The 14,267-nt window shown below is 46.9% G+C and overlaps 2 protein-coding genes across 2 annotated transcripts; both read left to right on the top strand.

Annotated features, from left to right (window-relative positions):
• The first annotated feature begins 116 nt into the window (after positions 1–116).
• On the top strand, positions 117–5,476 carry tctn2 (tectonic family member 2). The gene is made up of 18 exons (XM_084695050.1): positions 117–275; positions 400–513; positions 622–692; positions 819–1,020; positions 1,111–1,211; positions 1,315–1,514; positions 1,779–1,899; positions 2,025–2,181; positions 2,279–2,371; positions 2,514–2,636; positions 2,738–2,812; positions 3,005–3,103; positions 3,218–3,335; positions 3,425–3,528; positions 4,020–4,164; positions 4,266–4,409; positions 4,525–4,613; positions 5,153–5,476. The coding sequence occupies exons 1-18, from the start codon at positions 179–181 to the stop codon at positions 5,272–5,274; spliced, it is 2,175 nt and encodes a 724-aa protein (XP_084551176.1). The 5' UTR covers positions 117–178; the 3' UTR covers positions 5,275–5,476.
• A 163-nt stretch (positions 5,477–5,639) lies between these two features.
• Positions 5,640–13,717, top strand: atp6v0a2b (ATPase H+ transporting V0 subunit a2b). Its single transcript, XM_084695049.1, has 20 exons — positions 5,640–6,279; positions 6,613–6,691; positions 7,052–7,149; positions 7,463–7,600; positions 7,698–7,795; positions 7,914–8,040; positions 8,220–8,302; positions 8,439–8,532; positions 9,041–9,253; positions 9,777–9,927; positions 10,034–10,173; positions 10,515–10,672; positions 10,934–11,024; positions 11,593–11,711; positions 12,006–12,216; positions 12,354–12,473; positions 12,615–12,725; positions 12,814–12,931; positions 13,044–13,215; positions 13,435–13,717. The coding sequence occupies exons 1-20, from the start codon at positions 6,163–6,165 to the stop codon at positions 13,535–13,537; spliced, it is 2,541 nt and encodes an 846-aa protein (XP_084551175.1). The 5' UTR covers positions 5,640–6,162; the 3' UTR covers positions 13,538–13,717.
• The last annotated feature ends 550 nt before the right edge of the window (positions 13,718–14,267 follow it).

The raw sequence follows: 14,267 nt of genomic DNA, 5'->3' as shown, positions 1-14,267 counted from the left end.
ATTTATAGTCCATTCCCATTCCGAGGCACGGATCGCGCTGTTTAGCATTGGCTACAATGGCAACGTGTTATTTTCTATGCAAGCGAACAAGAACTAGACCGCTTATGGTTGGCTGCTTGTTGGTTGCCATAGACGTCCCAAACATTTATCCAATATGGCGACCACCTAAACCTAAGACATGGCTAAGAGTACATTAAATTCATTTGCGCAAAGTTTTTGGAATTGTGCGTGGATATGTCAGATCATTCTACTTTCTAATGCTTCGAGCAATGTTGGTAAGGAATTAGCTTGAATCGCAATACACAATGAAATGTACAAGCACTGGCTACCTAGCACTGTTCGACAATGGCGGTGTGCAGATTTGTTGACAGGTTTCTAGCTAATGTATCTATACTACAGTTTTTCAGCCCTCATATATCATCGCATCTGGACCATCAGTGTCGTCTTTGTTGCTTGGAAATACGTCAGGAATAACTCTGACACTGACGTCAATAGTTCCGTCAAACTCAACAGGTACCGTACGGGCGGGGGTTGGATTCACCAAGAAATGTGATAGTACTTGACAGATACTACTTGATTTTGGGTGATCAGTTTAACATCCGGCTGTTTAACTTCTGGCAGGTCAACTTCCACCCCCATCATGCACAGAAGAACCATCTCAGTGGGTTCTCAAACAAGAATCAGTGAGCAAGGTAATCTCACAGTACCTTGTTGATATCCATCAATGACAACGGAACTGAAGTTTTAAGTAAGAACCAAGATGTTACTGTTATGACTGGTTCATTGATCTCCACTGGTCCTTCTCCTTCATCTTTCAGACTTCCTTGCAGGTGCAGTTAAGTTTAAACCGAAGCTTTTATCTGTGCGGCAGTAATGACACTGGTGACAACTGTTGTCTAGAACCACTATGCGTCCTGGAGGTTCTCCGTGTGTCGGCCTGTCGAGGAGGGGCACCCCAGGCAACCCTGCTCATCCAGGTTAAGATCTATGCTCTGCTTCTGCCAGCAGGCCCTGTATCTGGTGAGTTTTCTCCTTGGCATCCATAATCCTTGGTCAAAGACACAGGATGTTGTTAGTATTAAATACGACTCTTCTTCCATATCGTCTTAGAAAATAAAACGGTGATTCCCAACCAAGTCTTCCAGCCCCTGGGCCCCTGCCCCTGTGACCTTACTGTGGGAGCTTGTGATATCCGCTGCTGTTGTGACAAGGTATCTACATCCTCCATGACACCCTGGTCAAGGAAAAGAACTGTCTACTTCCATGGAGAGTAAGTTTTGAAACTGTTCTTTTTTTGTTGCTTTGCTCTGTCAGGACTGTTCTGATAAAACCAAGAAGCTTTTCGAGGGACACTGTTTCCAGGGACCCTTTGGAGGAGAAGTCTCCCCGACTCCTGATTACCAGTGCTCAGCACAGTCTGCTGAAAACGCCCCGGACTGGTTTCCTTTCCTCTGCGTCACCTCCTCGCCTGAAAACAACCCTTACCTGGGACTCTTCTACCAAGGACAGACCATGTGAGACACACGCTCTCAGCATTCCTCGTCCGGATTTAGAGATCCGTGTTTTTTCTTCTCCGACTCAAAAATGTGTACGCTGGTGAAACAACTTTGTGTTGACGTGTGAGGTTCTGTTCCATGTGCTGCTGCTGTCTGTCTGTCCTCCCTCCCTGTGCTGCTGCTGTCTGTCTGTCCTCCCTCCCTGTGCTGCTGCTGTCTGACTGTCCTCTGTCTACTCCAGCTCTCCTAACCCTGGCCCTGTCTGCTCCCTGTCTGCTCCAGCTCTCCTAGCCCTGGCCCGTCTTTCCAAGCGCCCGTGCCGTCTACCCCCCCTCCCTCTACTCCGTATCGCCAGGGAGACGCCATTTTCACCACAAACAACCGCTTCTTCACCGTTCCTCAGGTGGGATATTGGCCTATTTATAAGCGTGTTTCAACGATCATGGATGACAGCGCTGTGAATATTGTGCATCGTTCACGTCAAGATTGTGACAATGTTGTGTACGTGGTGTTTATGTCATCACACAGAACTCCCTGATTGGACAATGTGTTGAAAATGCTCCCGTGGCATTTTTGGAGAACTTCCACGCTGAATGTTCTAGGCGTCTCCTCTCCTGCCCAGATCTCCCCCCCTTACAGACAAATCCTGCTGACCTGAAGGTCAAACTAAAAGATGGCAGAGGAGGTGTTTTATACTTCCTGTCAGATTTCACGTTTTCTTTTCTCTCTGTCCATGTCACCATGTTTCCCCTGATTGCTGTTTGTGTGTGCTTTGTGTGCAGGTGTGGTGACAGTGGAGGTGACTGATGAAACAGTCGTTGACCTGACTGGTTTTGTGTCGAGTCCTGACATCAAAGACACCTCTCCACCTCTAGGTAGGGAGATCAGATGGCACAGAGACACTGCAACACTTACAAATTCAATATTTATGAATGGGTCAGTACACTTTGGAATCCTTTCTATATATTTTATATCCCGGGCGTGTTAAGTTATTGATGTTTCTTTGAACCCGTCTAGATGGAAGTCAGGTTTGTGAGAATGTGACCCTGGCTTTGGATTACAACTTCTTCTGGCAGGGAAACGTGCTCACCAACATCACTCTGACACGATCAGTAGGGGACGTCCCTTTGAATGGCAGCGGTAGAGGCTTCATGTTTTCACGCAGTCTTTTCTAAACACCAGTATCATCGTAAGGGTCGTTATGAGCACTTTTGATGTGTTGGACTGTCTTGTCCTCACAGTGGATTTAACTACGAGGTATTCGGCTGTGTTCTTAAACGGTGATGTCATGGCAGAGACTAACTCTGGAAACCCAGGTTAGTACGCAGAAAAAAACACCACAAAAAAAAAACATTTTAAGATTAAAATACATTTAAAAATCAATAAAAATATATATTTTTTGGCTTGTAATAAATAAAGATTTAGATTTTTTTTGCAGCGTACATGAGACTGTATAGTCCAAATTTGTATGAAGTATGTTGGTTTAACTGGTATTTTATTTTTGTTAGGGTATCAAGTGGGTCGACCTGTTATCGGAGGGATCTTGGACACCTTTGGAAATGACACAGGGGCAATGCAGAGGACCCCAATCCACCTGTGGAAGCCAGGTAGCTAGGTTCACATTCAGTATGCATAGAAGGCCAAGGAAACATGACCTTTGGCTGAATGGACATAATGTTGCCTGTATGGACTGAATGTGTATTTAACTGTTTTGTTTTCAGTGAGTGCTGGGCTCTGTGACTCTGCAGAATTGAGGCCAGCTGAGTTTGGGGAGAACTCTACGGCAGGATGCCTGCTGGCTGTAAACCTCCAGAACCTGTCTGAGTGTAGTCTCCTCAGGTCAGTAATCATCTAACTGGGATGTTGAATCAATGTTTGTTTATTAAAAGTCCATAAACGGCTTACATGGTTTGTTCTCGCTTCATTAGAGAGACGGTTGGCTTCCTTCAGGCTAATCTGGTAACAGCAACACATGTAGCCAGAACAGGAAAGCCGGATTTTCGGAACCTGGCGGACTGGGTGAACATAACATGTAAGTTAATTTGACTGAAGTCAAATTTTAGTACGAACATGAAGCATACATGGAGAAGGCTCAGGCTTTGTTGTCGATGTCAGCCTTTCTCAATCCTGGCAACAACTCATTCATCTGAACCAGTTGTGTCGGAAGAGGGAAACATCTAAAATGTGCAGGGCAGGGGGTCCCGAGGATGCAGAAACGCTGGTCTATGGTAGCCAAGGCCCTTGCATTCTTAACCTTGTACTCTTGCACTTTTGAGGTTCATGGTGTTTAATTGTAACTTGTTTAACTACATGCTCTTATGGTTCTTCCCATTGACACTTATTTGCTTTTCACAATGTATGCTTCATGTTTTTGCTACCCGCCATGTTTTTGGGCCATCTTGTTATGATCTGTGACCTATGCACTTTTGTAAAGCTCTCTCTTGGAAGTTGGTTTGGATAAAAGCGTCCGCTAAATGAATAAATGTAATGTCAAATGTAACCTCTGCACCATCTCACCCCCAGTTTTGACACCCAACTCGGCCCAGGCTGTGGATGCGAGCGGGTCATGTTCGGGTGTTCCAGCCCACCTGCACATCCATGTTAGCAGCCTTGTATCTGGGCTCGTGGAGGGAGTACCTCAGCGGGAAATCCAAGCGATAGAAGTCAGGTAGAAGACGACGCGAAACATCGGAAATTCAAGCTGATACTTAAATTACGTAGTTTTAGTTTTGTAAAGCTGTGTGTGATTTAGTTTTTGCTCTTCCTTAGTTACACTGAGTCCACATGGAGGTTGGGGTGTGGAGGTGGAGATCCAACCCCGTGTCTCAATCAAGCGGTGACGCAGAATTTCCCTCTGACCTCCTCCATCACCTTTACCTCAATCCCCATTAGCACTGGGCCGCCCCAAACCAGGTGACTTTGCAAATTACTGAAGCCAAATTTTATAAATGAGGTTGTTTTACTGTTTGCATCTGGGTTGTGCGTGAATGAAGTTTGCTGTCTGAAATTAAAATTGTGTGTTGTACAGGTTTCAGATTAACTTCACAGAATACGACTGTGACAGGAACGATGTGTGCTGGCCTGAACTAGCTTTCCCGCTGACGAGATATTACACAGGTGACGCGATGACATACATTTACCTTTACATCTATGCATTTAGCAGACGCTTTTATCCAAAGCGACTTCCAAGAGAGAGCTTAACAAAAGAGCATAGGTCACTGATCATAACAACGAGGTAGTCCCAAACATTGCAAGCAGCCAAAACATGAAGCATACATTGTGAAAAACTAAACAAGTGCCAAAGGGAAGACCCATAAGAGCATGCAGTTACATTTGTACAAGTTACAAATTAAAACAACATGAACCTCAAAAAGTGCAAGACTGTACCTGTAGATGAACAATCAACAGTAAAATATTTCACAGCGAGTGAAATTAGAGAGTTAACTTTGTTATAACTAACCTACAAGAGCAACAAGTCTCTCAATAAGAGTCATTGTGATCCTGGAGGAAACAGGATCGGGTCCAGCCAAGCATTTTTAAGTGCCGTAGTACTGTATTGATGTACATACAATTGTACATCAATTATTGTGGCAGTAATGTGAATGTAAATATAATGTATGTTATTCATTATTCACATACGCATTCCTTGTTTCCAGGGGAGCCATATTCCCAGGCTCTGGCTAAAGGCTTCATTTTGGTGTTTTTCTTCATTGCTTCCTGTATTCTCGGGACACCATGGAAACAAATAAGGCAGGCTTGGAACAGCGCTTCAATCTAGTATTATACCAAACATGAGACCAAAGACATGCAGACTGATGAACACTTGTATTCCTTACACTGGCGATTTTATTATGGCTTGAATTGGTTTTATATTTATTTTTGGAATAAGCTGAAATTGTTGTGGTGGATGAAATGTTTATTAAAGATCTAAGCAGGTTTTGTTTGCATGTCTTAAAAAAAAAAAAAGATTTTGAAATATGGTTTGTTTGTATTTTTATATGTAAACTTTTTAACGACTAAAAAGTTAACGAAACATTTTTGCAATTCATTCTTATTTTCTGAAGGTTGTGAGAGGGAAATTCTGCATTATGCAAAGTATGCAAACCTGGGGATATGGAACGTGTCGTTTGCGCAGAATCGTAAGAAGTTTGCCCGGTTGGCCGTCCACTAACTACGTCTGACTTTACGACAACAGCTTTGAGGGGAACGTGTGATATGACGTGGAGGTAGTGTTAGCTTCGATATCTTTCGTTAACCTACAATGGAAAAAAACTCTGTGAGAGCAGCTCGATTTAGTCTCACAGTTTGCCATCCTCATCACTAGTAGGTAGCTTTTACCAGGAACACAAACCCAGAAGACGGGGAAATCTACTGTCTTCATCATGGACCCATCCACCTAGCTAATCGGTAGCCTAGATAGCTTGCTAATCAACTGGTGTGGAATCTGCGAACGATGACTTTTCCTGTCAGAAACATCTTAAGGTTTTGCTGGAGACGTCACCTATCTGCCGGTGATTGACAGGGCAAATCTTGGGAAGTTTGTCAGGGTAAAAGACACAGAAATCGAAGCTCGTTAGAGTAGCTAGTTTGCTAGCTAACTACTCCTCAGCCGGTTTAAGCGAAAGAGTACCCATTCAGCTTGAAGAAGAGAAGGCGAGCTGTCAAAATGGGCTCGTTGTTCCGAAGTGAAGAGATGTGTTTGGCCCAGCTGTTTCTGCAGTCCGGTTCAGCATACGACTGTATCAGCGAACTAGGAGAAATGGGCCTTGTGGAATTCAGAGACGTAAGTAAATCGATAGAATATATCTTGCCGTTATTTAGCATGCAACCCACAATGGTTTGTTGTAAAAGTTAGTGCTGTGTGCTATGCTAGTTCTTTCACATACGAGGTGAGATTTGCCTTTTTTTTACGACCAACTGTAACGGTTAGCGTCAAAATGACACCTGTTATAAAAGTAGAGGTTTGTGGTTAGTCGACCCAAACCACTATGCTATAACTTCTATCTGGTGAACTGGATTACTTCAAATCACCAGTAGACTGAGACAAGGGAAATGTGAAGCCAGTTGTGTGCCATTTCACAATGTATGATGACCAGGTATTACTTCTCTGTTGTAGCTCAATCCTAGTGTCAACTCCTTTCAACGGAAATTCGTCAGCGAGATCAAAAAATGTGAAGAAATGGAAAGAATTCTAGGTAATGTACTGTTTGAAGAACACCAAACTGTATTTTGTGTAAAGCACAAGATGGGCCTAATTGGATGCCAACGCCAGTAGATTAAATCTTGACCTACAAACAAACAAGACAGTTTAGGTGTTTCTCCCAGAGTAATTAAACTTGTCCCTGAGGGGACAGAGGCGATTTTATTCCTGTACACAACTTCCTGAATTCAGTCACAATCGGAAGCAGCAAGTTAAGATCTTGACTCCACCGTCCTGCTTAGACAGAGCTATACCTGGTGTAATTGTGGAATGAGTTCAGGAAACGCTGAGTGTATTTTTAGATGTGAAACCAGACGTGTTTGTTTACTGAAAACAAGTCTCCCTTCTCTGGCAGGTTACCTTCTGAGGGAGATCAAGAGGGCCAGTATCCCCCTGCCTGCGGACGAGGTGAATCCAGTGGCCCCTCTACCCAAGCACGTCCTGGTCATCATGGTAACCTTCCTTAACCCTGCCTTTCACATGCTGCTCCTTATCCTGACATGCATCACCACCCACATTGGCTCCGCCCACATTGGCTCCGCCCACACTTTTGTTCGTCACCTGGTTGTTTGTTGTCAGGGTTAGAGTAAACTCCTTTCGGAAATTCCTTGCGTGTTACGCAGCAATCGTCCAACACACAGACAACTGTGATGCCAACAAAGACAACAACGACACCAAGAACCATTAACAACAGAGGCTGATGGCTGTGTGTGTGTGTGTGTGTGTGTGTTGTGGACTCTCATGGCTGTGTGTGTGTGTTGTGTAGGAGCAGCTGCAGAGGCTGGAGGTGGAGCTTGGTGAGGTCACCAGGAACAAGGAGAAGCTGCAGAAGAACCTTCTGGAACTGACAGAGTACACGCACATGCTACGCATCACACGCAACTTTGCGCACCGGAGCGTCGAGGTTTGTGTCTGTCTTTCACTCTCGAGCCAGGAAAACCTTTCGTTAACCGCACGGTTCCGGAGCCCTGACCTCTGTTCCGTTATTCTTCCTGTCTCAGCGAGAGCCAATGCAGGCCCAGTATGAGGAGTTCCCCTTCCTGGAGAAGGATGCTATGATGGACTACACCAGCATGCAGAGGCTTGGGGCCAAGTTAGGGTGAGGCATCGCTGTTGAACTCTTTCTGACTCTGTGCTGATTGGACGCTGTACTTGGAGGTGGGAGTGCACGCGGGGTCTCCTGTCTGACGGATTCTCTGGTTCTTGTCCTCCTGCAGGTTCATCTCAGGGCTGATTCAGAGGGTGAAGATCGAGGCGTTTGAGCGCATGCTGTGGAGAGTGTGCAAGGGTTACACTATACTCAGCTACTGTGAGATCGACGAATATCTGGAGGATCCCCACACAGTGAGTCCACCCCCCCCCCCCCCCCAACCCTCAGCTTTCCTTTTTGCCACTTTCATTCACGTCACTGCGGAGTGCGTCCGAGAGTGAAATCAAGGGGTTGAAAAGCGAAATGTAACAGTAGTCGTTCTGAGGAAAGCAGAAGTTAACCTTAGCCGCTTCCTGCGTTGTGATTAATTCAGGGGGAGCTGACCAAAAGCGTGGTGTTCCTCATCTCCTACTGGGGGGAGCAGATCGGACAGAAGGTCAAGAAGATCTGTGACTGGTAAATCTCAGACGTCTCCCTTTCACGGTCCAGCTAAACGCTGAGTCATCCACCGTCATCATGCCTCTGAGCTGGGGTTTGATCAGCTGAGGGATGGGTGTGTTTGTTTTTAATGCCTGTGCATCCCTCCCCACAGCTACCACTGTCACCTGTATCCGTACCCCAACAGCAACGAGGAGAGGACCGACGTGGTGGAGGGCCTGAGGACTCGTATCCAGGACCTGCACACTGTAAGAACCAGGACTAACCCGTCTGCCTGCCTGTCTGCCTGTCTGTCTGCCTGTCGAGGGGGCTCCTGGGGGGGGCTCACGTCGCTGTTCTGTGGAGCCGTGGTCATCCTCGGGACATAGCGTGTGCTCAACAGAGCGAGTCCTTCTAAAGCAGTCTAGCAGAAGGGAGCTCTCCATCCGTTCACGGTCGGTCTCATGTGGTCACTTGATTAAGGCGGCTTCTGTGAAGCCCCTTCTGGAGGGTTTTCCCTCACAGGGAGAGAAAAAGAGAAAGAATTGGATTAACCTTTTGGCCCTGCACATGATCAACATGAGGTCCCAGCTGAAGGCATACCCACATTCCCCCCTCACCCACTCCTCTCTTGTTCCTCAAACTTCTCATTCTCCGGTTTCCCCATCTAGCTATCTATAGTTATACCCCCTCTTTAACAATTACACCATGTCACTGTGAATGTACTTGAATCCCTCTGCGACACAGACCCACACTGCCCCCTCCTGGTCTCCCCAGGTACTGCACAGGACGGAGGACTACCTGAGACAGGTGCTCAACAAGGCGTCCGAGTCCGTCTACACCTGGGTGATCCAGGTGAAGAAGATGAAGGCCATCTACCACATCCTCAACCTCTGCAGCTTCGACGTCACCAACAAGTGCCTCATCGCTGAGGTGTGGTGTCCCGTCAATGACCTTCCGGCCCTGAGGGGGGCGCTAGAGGAAGGCTCGGTGAGTTAACATCCGCTCAGGGTTCTCTTTCTCTCCTTTTTTTTCGGCAATTTCTGTTGTTTTTTGGCACAGGCACAATCCTGACCTATTTTCGGAACTGGGACATTGTTGTGTTTATAAAGAGAGGGAGGTAGCATTGATCTTATCTTAGCTTCCCTCTGGATGGTTTTAGTTCTATTGATTCAACCGCTCAAGTCAAAGAGGCTGTGAGGTCAAACAGGCAGAATACCTCTGGGCTTGTTGTGTTCGCTTTTACATTACGGCCTAATGTGCGGAATTAAGGCCACAGCCCATTCAATATGCACCCTAAGTGAGTTAGGCTGGAGTTCAGACGGCGAGTGAGGCCTGTCAGTCAGGCTTTTCAGAGAGTAACCTTCATACAAGATGGCTTTTTCTTACTTGTTATTTCCGTGCCCTGAGTCTGCGTCACATTCCACATAGCAGCGTGGTGCCTCCCGAACCGACCCACCTACGTAAACTTCACAGCGTCTAACGTTCTTCTCCCGTTCTTCTCCCGTCACAGAGGAAGAGTGGAGCCACGGTCCCTTCCTTCGTCAACCGTATCCCTAGCAACGACACTCCGCCCACGCTGGTACGGACCAATAAGTTCACGTCCGGCTTCCAGAACATCGTGGAAGCTTACGGGGTGGGAACCTACAGAGAAGTAAACCCAAGTAAGCCTTTACCCCCCCTGAGTGATGCTTTGTCTGGGATGACTGCTCTCTGCGTGGCCTCTAGGTGCTGGTCAGTGCTTCTTTGACAGTGTTTCCCCCCCGACAGCCCCATACACCATCATCACCTTCCCCTTCCTGTTTGCGGTGATGTTTGGGGACCTGGGTCACGGCGTGATCATGTCTCTGTTTGCCTTCTGGATGGTTCTGTACGAGAACAACCGCAAACTGAAGCGCACCAGGAACGAAGTAAGAATGTTGGGAAACCCTAACAATCTAGAACAATCTAGAATAGCCCAACATGGGGGCCGCAGCCAACTCGTGGTCTGTAAGGGTAATGCAGGTGGGCTGCCAAACCAATGAAAACTAAAATAGGAAAAATACATTAAAAAATATTTATAGATTGTAGATGGTAAATTATTATTAAAATTCTTACTTAAACTGATGTTTTGCCTTTAATTCATCATGATTAAAACGCCAATAGTTACGCTTGGATCGTTGTCGACTCTAGAATGTAGATCCTGACATACTCCTGCCTGCTAGATTCCATGAATGGGTGCTGTTACTGAGTGGTGTTTGCGTGCATGCAGATGTGGAACATCCTGTTCGAGGGCCGTTACATCATCCTCATGATGGGGCTGTTCTCCATCTACACCGGCCTCATCTACAACGACTGCTTCTCCAAGTCCCTCAACATCTTCAGCTCGGGCTGGAGCGTGGGGGCCATGTACAGGAGCGGAGTCTGGTCGTGAGTAGCCCTCCTCCTCCCCCTCCTCCCACCACCTTCCCCCCCCCTCTCCTCTCCCCCCCCCCCCTCCTCTCCCCCCCCCCTCCTCTCTCCCCTCCCCTCCTCCTCCCTCCTACCCCTCCCCTCCCCCCCCCCCCCCCCCTCCTCCTCCTCTGGAGGCCCTGAAGAGAGCAGTGCCCCCCCCTGGCCTCCTACTCTGTCCCAGACAGTGACAGTTCAGCTTCTAAACCTTTCCTGTGGTTGTTTTTTGTCTTGTTAAAGGGAAGCTGTGGTCAGGGGCAGTTCTACTCTGTCCCTTGATCCCAACGTCACGGGCGTCTTCACGGGACCCTACCCTCTGGGCATCGACCCAGTATGTGCTTCTTTATGATTAATATATGTGGTGACATTTCTATGATTCAGAAGAAATAGAAAAAGAAATCAAGGAGGAGCAGTTCTAAAACAGTACCATAAATAATGTCTGGAGAAGAAAGGCTCTGTAAAGGTGTAATGATCTGAACACTCTTTTATCCAGTAATTCCAGACAGTTACATCATTAGTTCATGTCTATCAAAAGAGGTACTCTTCAATAAACAGAAAGTAAAAAGGGAAATAGGTTGCAGAACTGAATACAGATGCTCAATATTAAAAACAGAGCTTGAGACAACAGCAGTTGGGCAAAACAACCAGGGTTAAACAGTCAAATTTGTTAGATGTTTGTCAGCACTGAAACTTAAGCAATACTGTCTAAGGCCAAAAGGTTATGCTAGCTTTACAGAAGTTAAAGCAATAATTGTTCTAGGCCAAATAATATTATAGACATATTAAAGAATAGTAATATTCTATTACATATACAACCCCCCCAATAAGTAAATAAATAGAGCAGAAAAAAGCTCCCTCCCTCCAAAACCCCTGCAGCTTGTTGGTCCTCTGACCTGCAGATCTGGAACTTGGCATCCAACCGCCTCACGTTCCTCAACTCCTACAAGATGAAGATGTCTGTGATCCTGGGAATCTGCCAGCTCAGCTTCGGGGTCGTCCTCGGCGTCTTCAACCACATGTGAGTGACGGACCCTTCAAGTCCACAACAGCTCAGTTCAAAAAAGACAGATTCTGTCCTGAACGCTGTCTTATCTTGTCTATCTGTCCTGAACGCTGTCTTATCTTGTCTATCTGTCCTGAACGCTGTCTTATCTTGTCTATCTGTCCTGAACGCTGTCTTATCTTGTCTATCTGTCCTGAACGCTGTCTTATCTTGTCTATCTGTCCTGAACGCTGTCTTATCTTGTCTATCTGTCCTGAACGCTGTCTTATCTTGTCTATCTGTCCTTAAAGTGGTTTTATCTGTCATCAGGTACTTTAGGAACAGGTTCAACATCGTCTTGGTGTTCATCCCGGAGCTGCTCTTCCTGCTGTGTCTGTTTGGCTACCTGGTGTTCATGATCGTCTACAAGTGGCTGGTCTTCTCTGCGCACACCTCCAGAGACGCCCCCAGCATCCTCATCCACTTCATCAACATGTTCGTCATGCAGGACAACGGCGTGCAGCCCCTCTTCCCAGGACAGGTATGAACCCTCCATAGACTGCATATCGCTCCTATGGACCAGTGCACAAAGCGTTGATTCTCAAAATGGCCGCTGGCTCCACCAATCAGATCAGTCAAATGGGGTCATGTGACGTGTTGCCCCCCCCCCCCTTACAGAGTGGTCTCCAGGTGTTCCTGCTGGTTGTTGCCATGCTATCCGTGCCTGTGCTGTTGCTAGGGAAACCGGTCTACCTCTACTGGCTACACAACGGCAGCACTCGCCTGGGGATGTACAGGGTGAGGCTACGTGTGTGTGTGTGGGGGGGGGGGGGTGTGGGTCTGATTGAGTGTGTTAACCATATACCACAATGGATTATTGCTAGTTCTATCTGACTGTCTCTCTCTCTGTTCTGTGTGTGTGTGTGTGTGTGTGCTCAGGGCTACGAGCGCGTGCGTCGGGGCAGTGAGGAGGAGCTGTCCCTGCTGAGGGCCAGTGACATGGAGGAGGGCAGCGATCTGTCCGGCAGCAGAGAGATGCAAGCACAGGAGGTACACACACACACACACCTACGTTGTGCACTGATTAACTTACTGTCGTTGTCAGTCACTGAATTAAGGGTGTTTTTGTTTGTGGCAGTTTGACTTTGCGGATGCGTTCCTGCACCAGGCTATCCACACGATAGAGTACTGCCTCGGCTGCATCTCCAACACAGCCTCCTACCTGAGACTCTGGGCCCTCAGCCTGGCACATGCCCGTGAGTACCACACACTCCTCTCTCTCTCTCTCTCTCTGTCTCTCTCTCTCTCACACACACGTTTGAGCTGTACACGATGGCTTCTCTTCATGGTGTGTGTGTCCTCCTGCAGAGCTGTCAGAGGTGCTGTGGTCCATGGTGATGCGTGTGGGTCTCCGTATGGACACCAGCCTGGGGATCGTGTTTCTGGTGCCTCTGTTTGGGCTGTTCGCCGTCCTCACTGTGTCCATCCTGCTGGTCATGGAGGGGCTGTCGGCCTTCCTCCACGCCCTCAGACTGCACTGGTGCGTTACCAGCACACAGCCCCACACAGCCCCACACACTACTACACAGTTCTACTGTAGTAGCATGGATTCATTAACAAGCTGAAAGTTGGAGGATCGCTATTTATATAAAATAAACAGCGCATTGTGTAGAATTGAGTTACTATTTATGTAAAATAATAATAAACTGGAAGGAAATGTTATAATTTTGCGCTTAATGATCCGTGTTTGTGCCCACAGGGTGGAGTTCCAGAATAAGTTCTACAGCGGCGCAGGAGTCAAGTTTATTCCCTTTGCCTTCTCCCTGCTGCCCTCCAGCTTCGAGCATGACGGCCTGCTGTGAAGGAGCCCAGACGCCCTGCAGACAAACGCAGCCAGTACGGCTCCACGGACACAATGCTCATGCTTTCTTTTGTACTATTCGCACTGACTGCCTTACAGAAGTACAACCAAATGTTAGCATATTTTGCTCTGTTTTCAGTGTGTGGATATTGACGTGTAAGGATTTTTTTTCTCTTTATAATGAAAAAAAATGAATGTAGAGAAAGATCTGGCATTATTAGAGCAGTGGTGAGATATGATATGGTTTGAATGGAGATTAAGGTTAAAACCACAGCGATCCCAATCGAATGTTTCCATACTGTGAAGCAAACTGCAGTCAAGATGCCCACACACGTTGCCTTTCCCTTCCCTGCTTTGTGGAACTTTTTCTCCAAACCGGCACATTCCATGGAGGGAATTTAAAAGACTGCGATTTAGCACGGACAGAAGGAACCGATAATCTCACCGTGTCCATTAGCCTTCAGCTGGATAATGTTGTTTAACATGTTTGTGAATGGTATTGTACCCTTTCGACAAATCACGAATGAGTATCATGCAGTTGTTATTGGATTTGTGTCAATGGGGTGTTCGTTCCTTGTGAGAGGAGCGGAACTTGTTGGTTTTAATTGTGCTTTTTTGCAGTACATGTGATTACTGTGTAACGCTGACTTTTATAGGGGAAGGGGGGGGGGGGGGGGGGATTGACCATGTCACTGGAAACTAACTTTTCTGTATAGATGAAGTTGTGATAG

Source organism: Hypomesus nipponensis, chromosome 28, assembly GCF_054491055.1.
Source record: "Hypomesus nipponensis isolate SF chromosome 28, ASM5449105v1, whole genome shotgun sequence".
Lineage (NCBI taxonomy): Eukaryota > Metazoa > Chordata > Actinopteri > Osmeriformes > Osmeridae > Hypomesus > Hypomesus nipponensis.
Note: the sequence above shows the minus strand (reverse complement) of the source record. Positions and strands in the feature narration are given on the sequence as shown.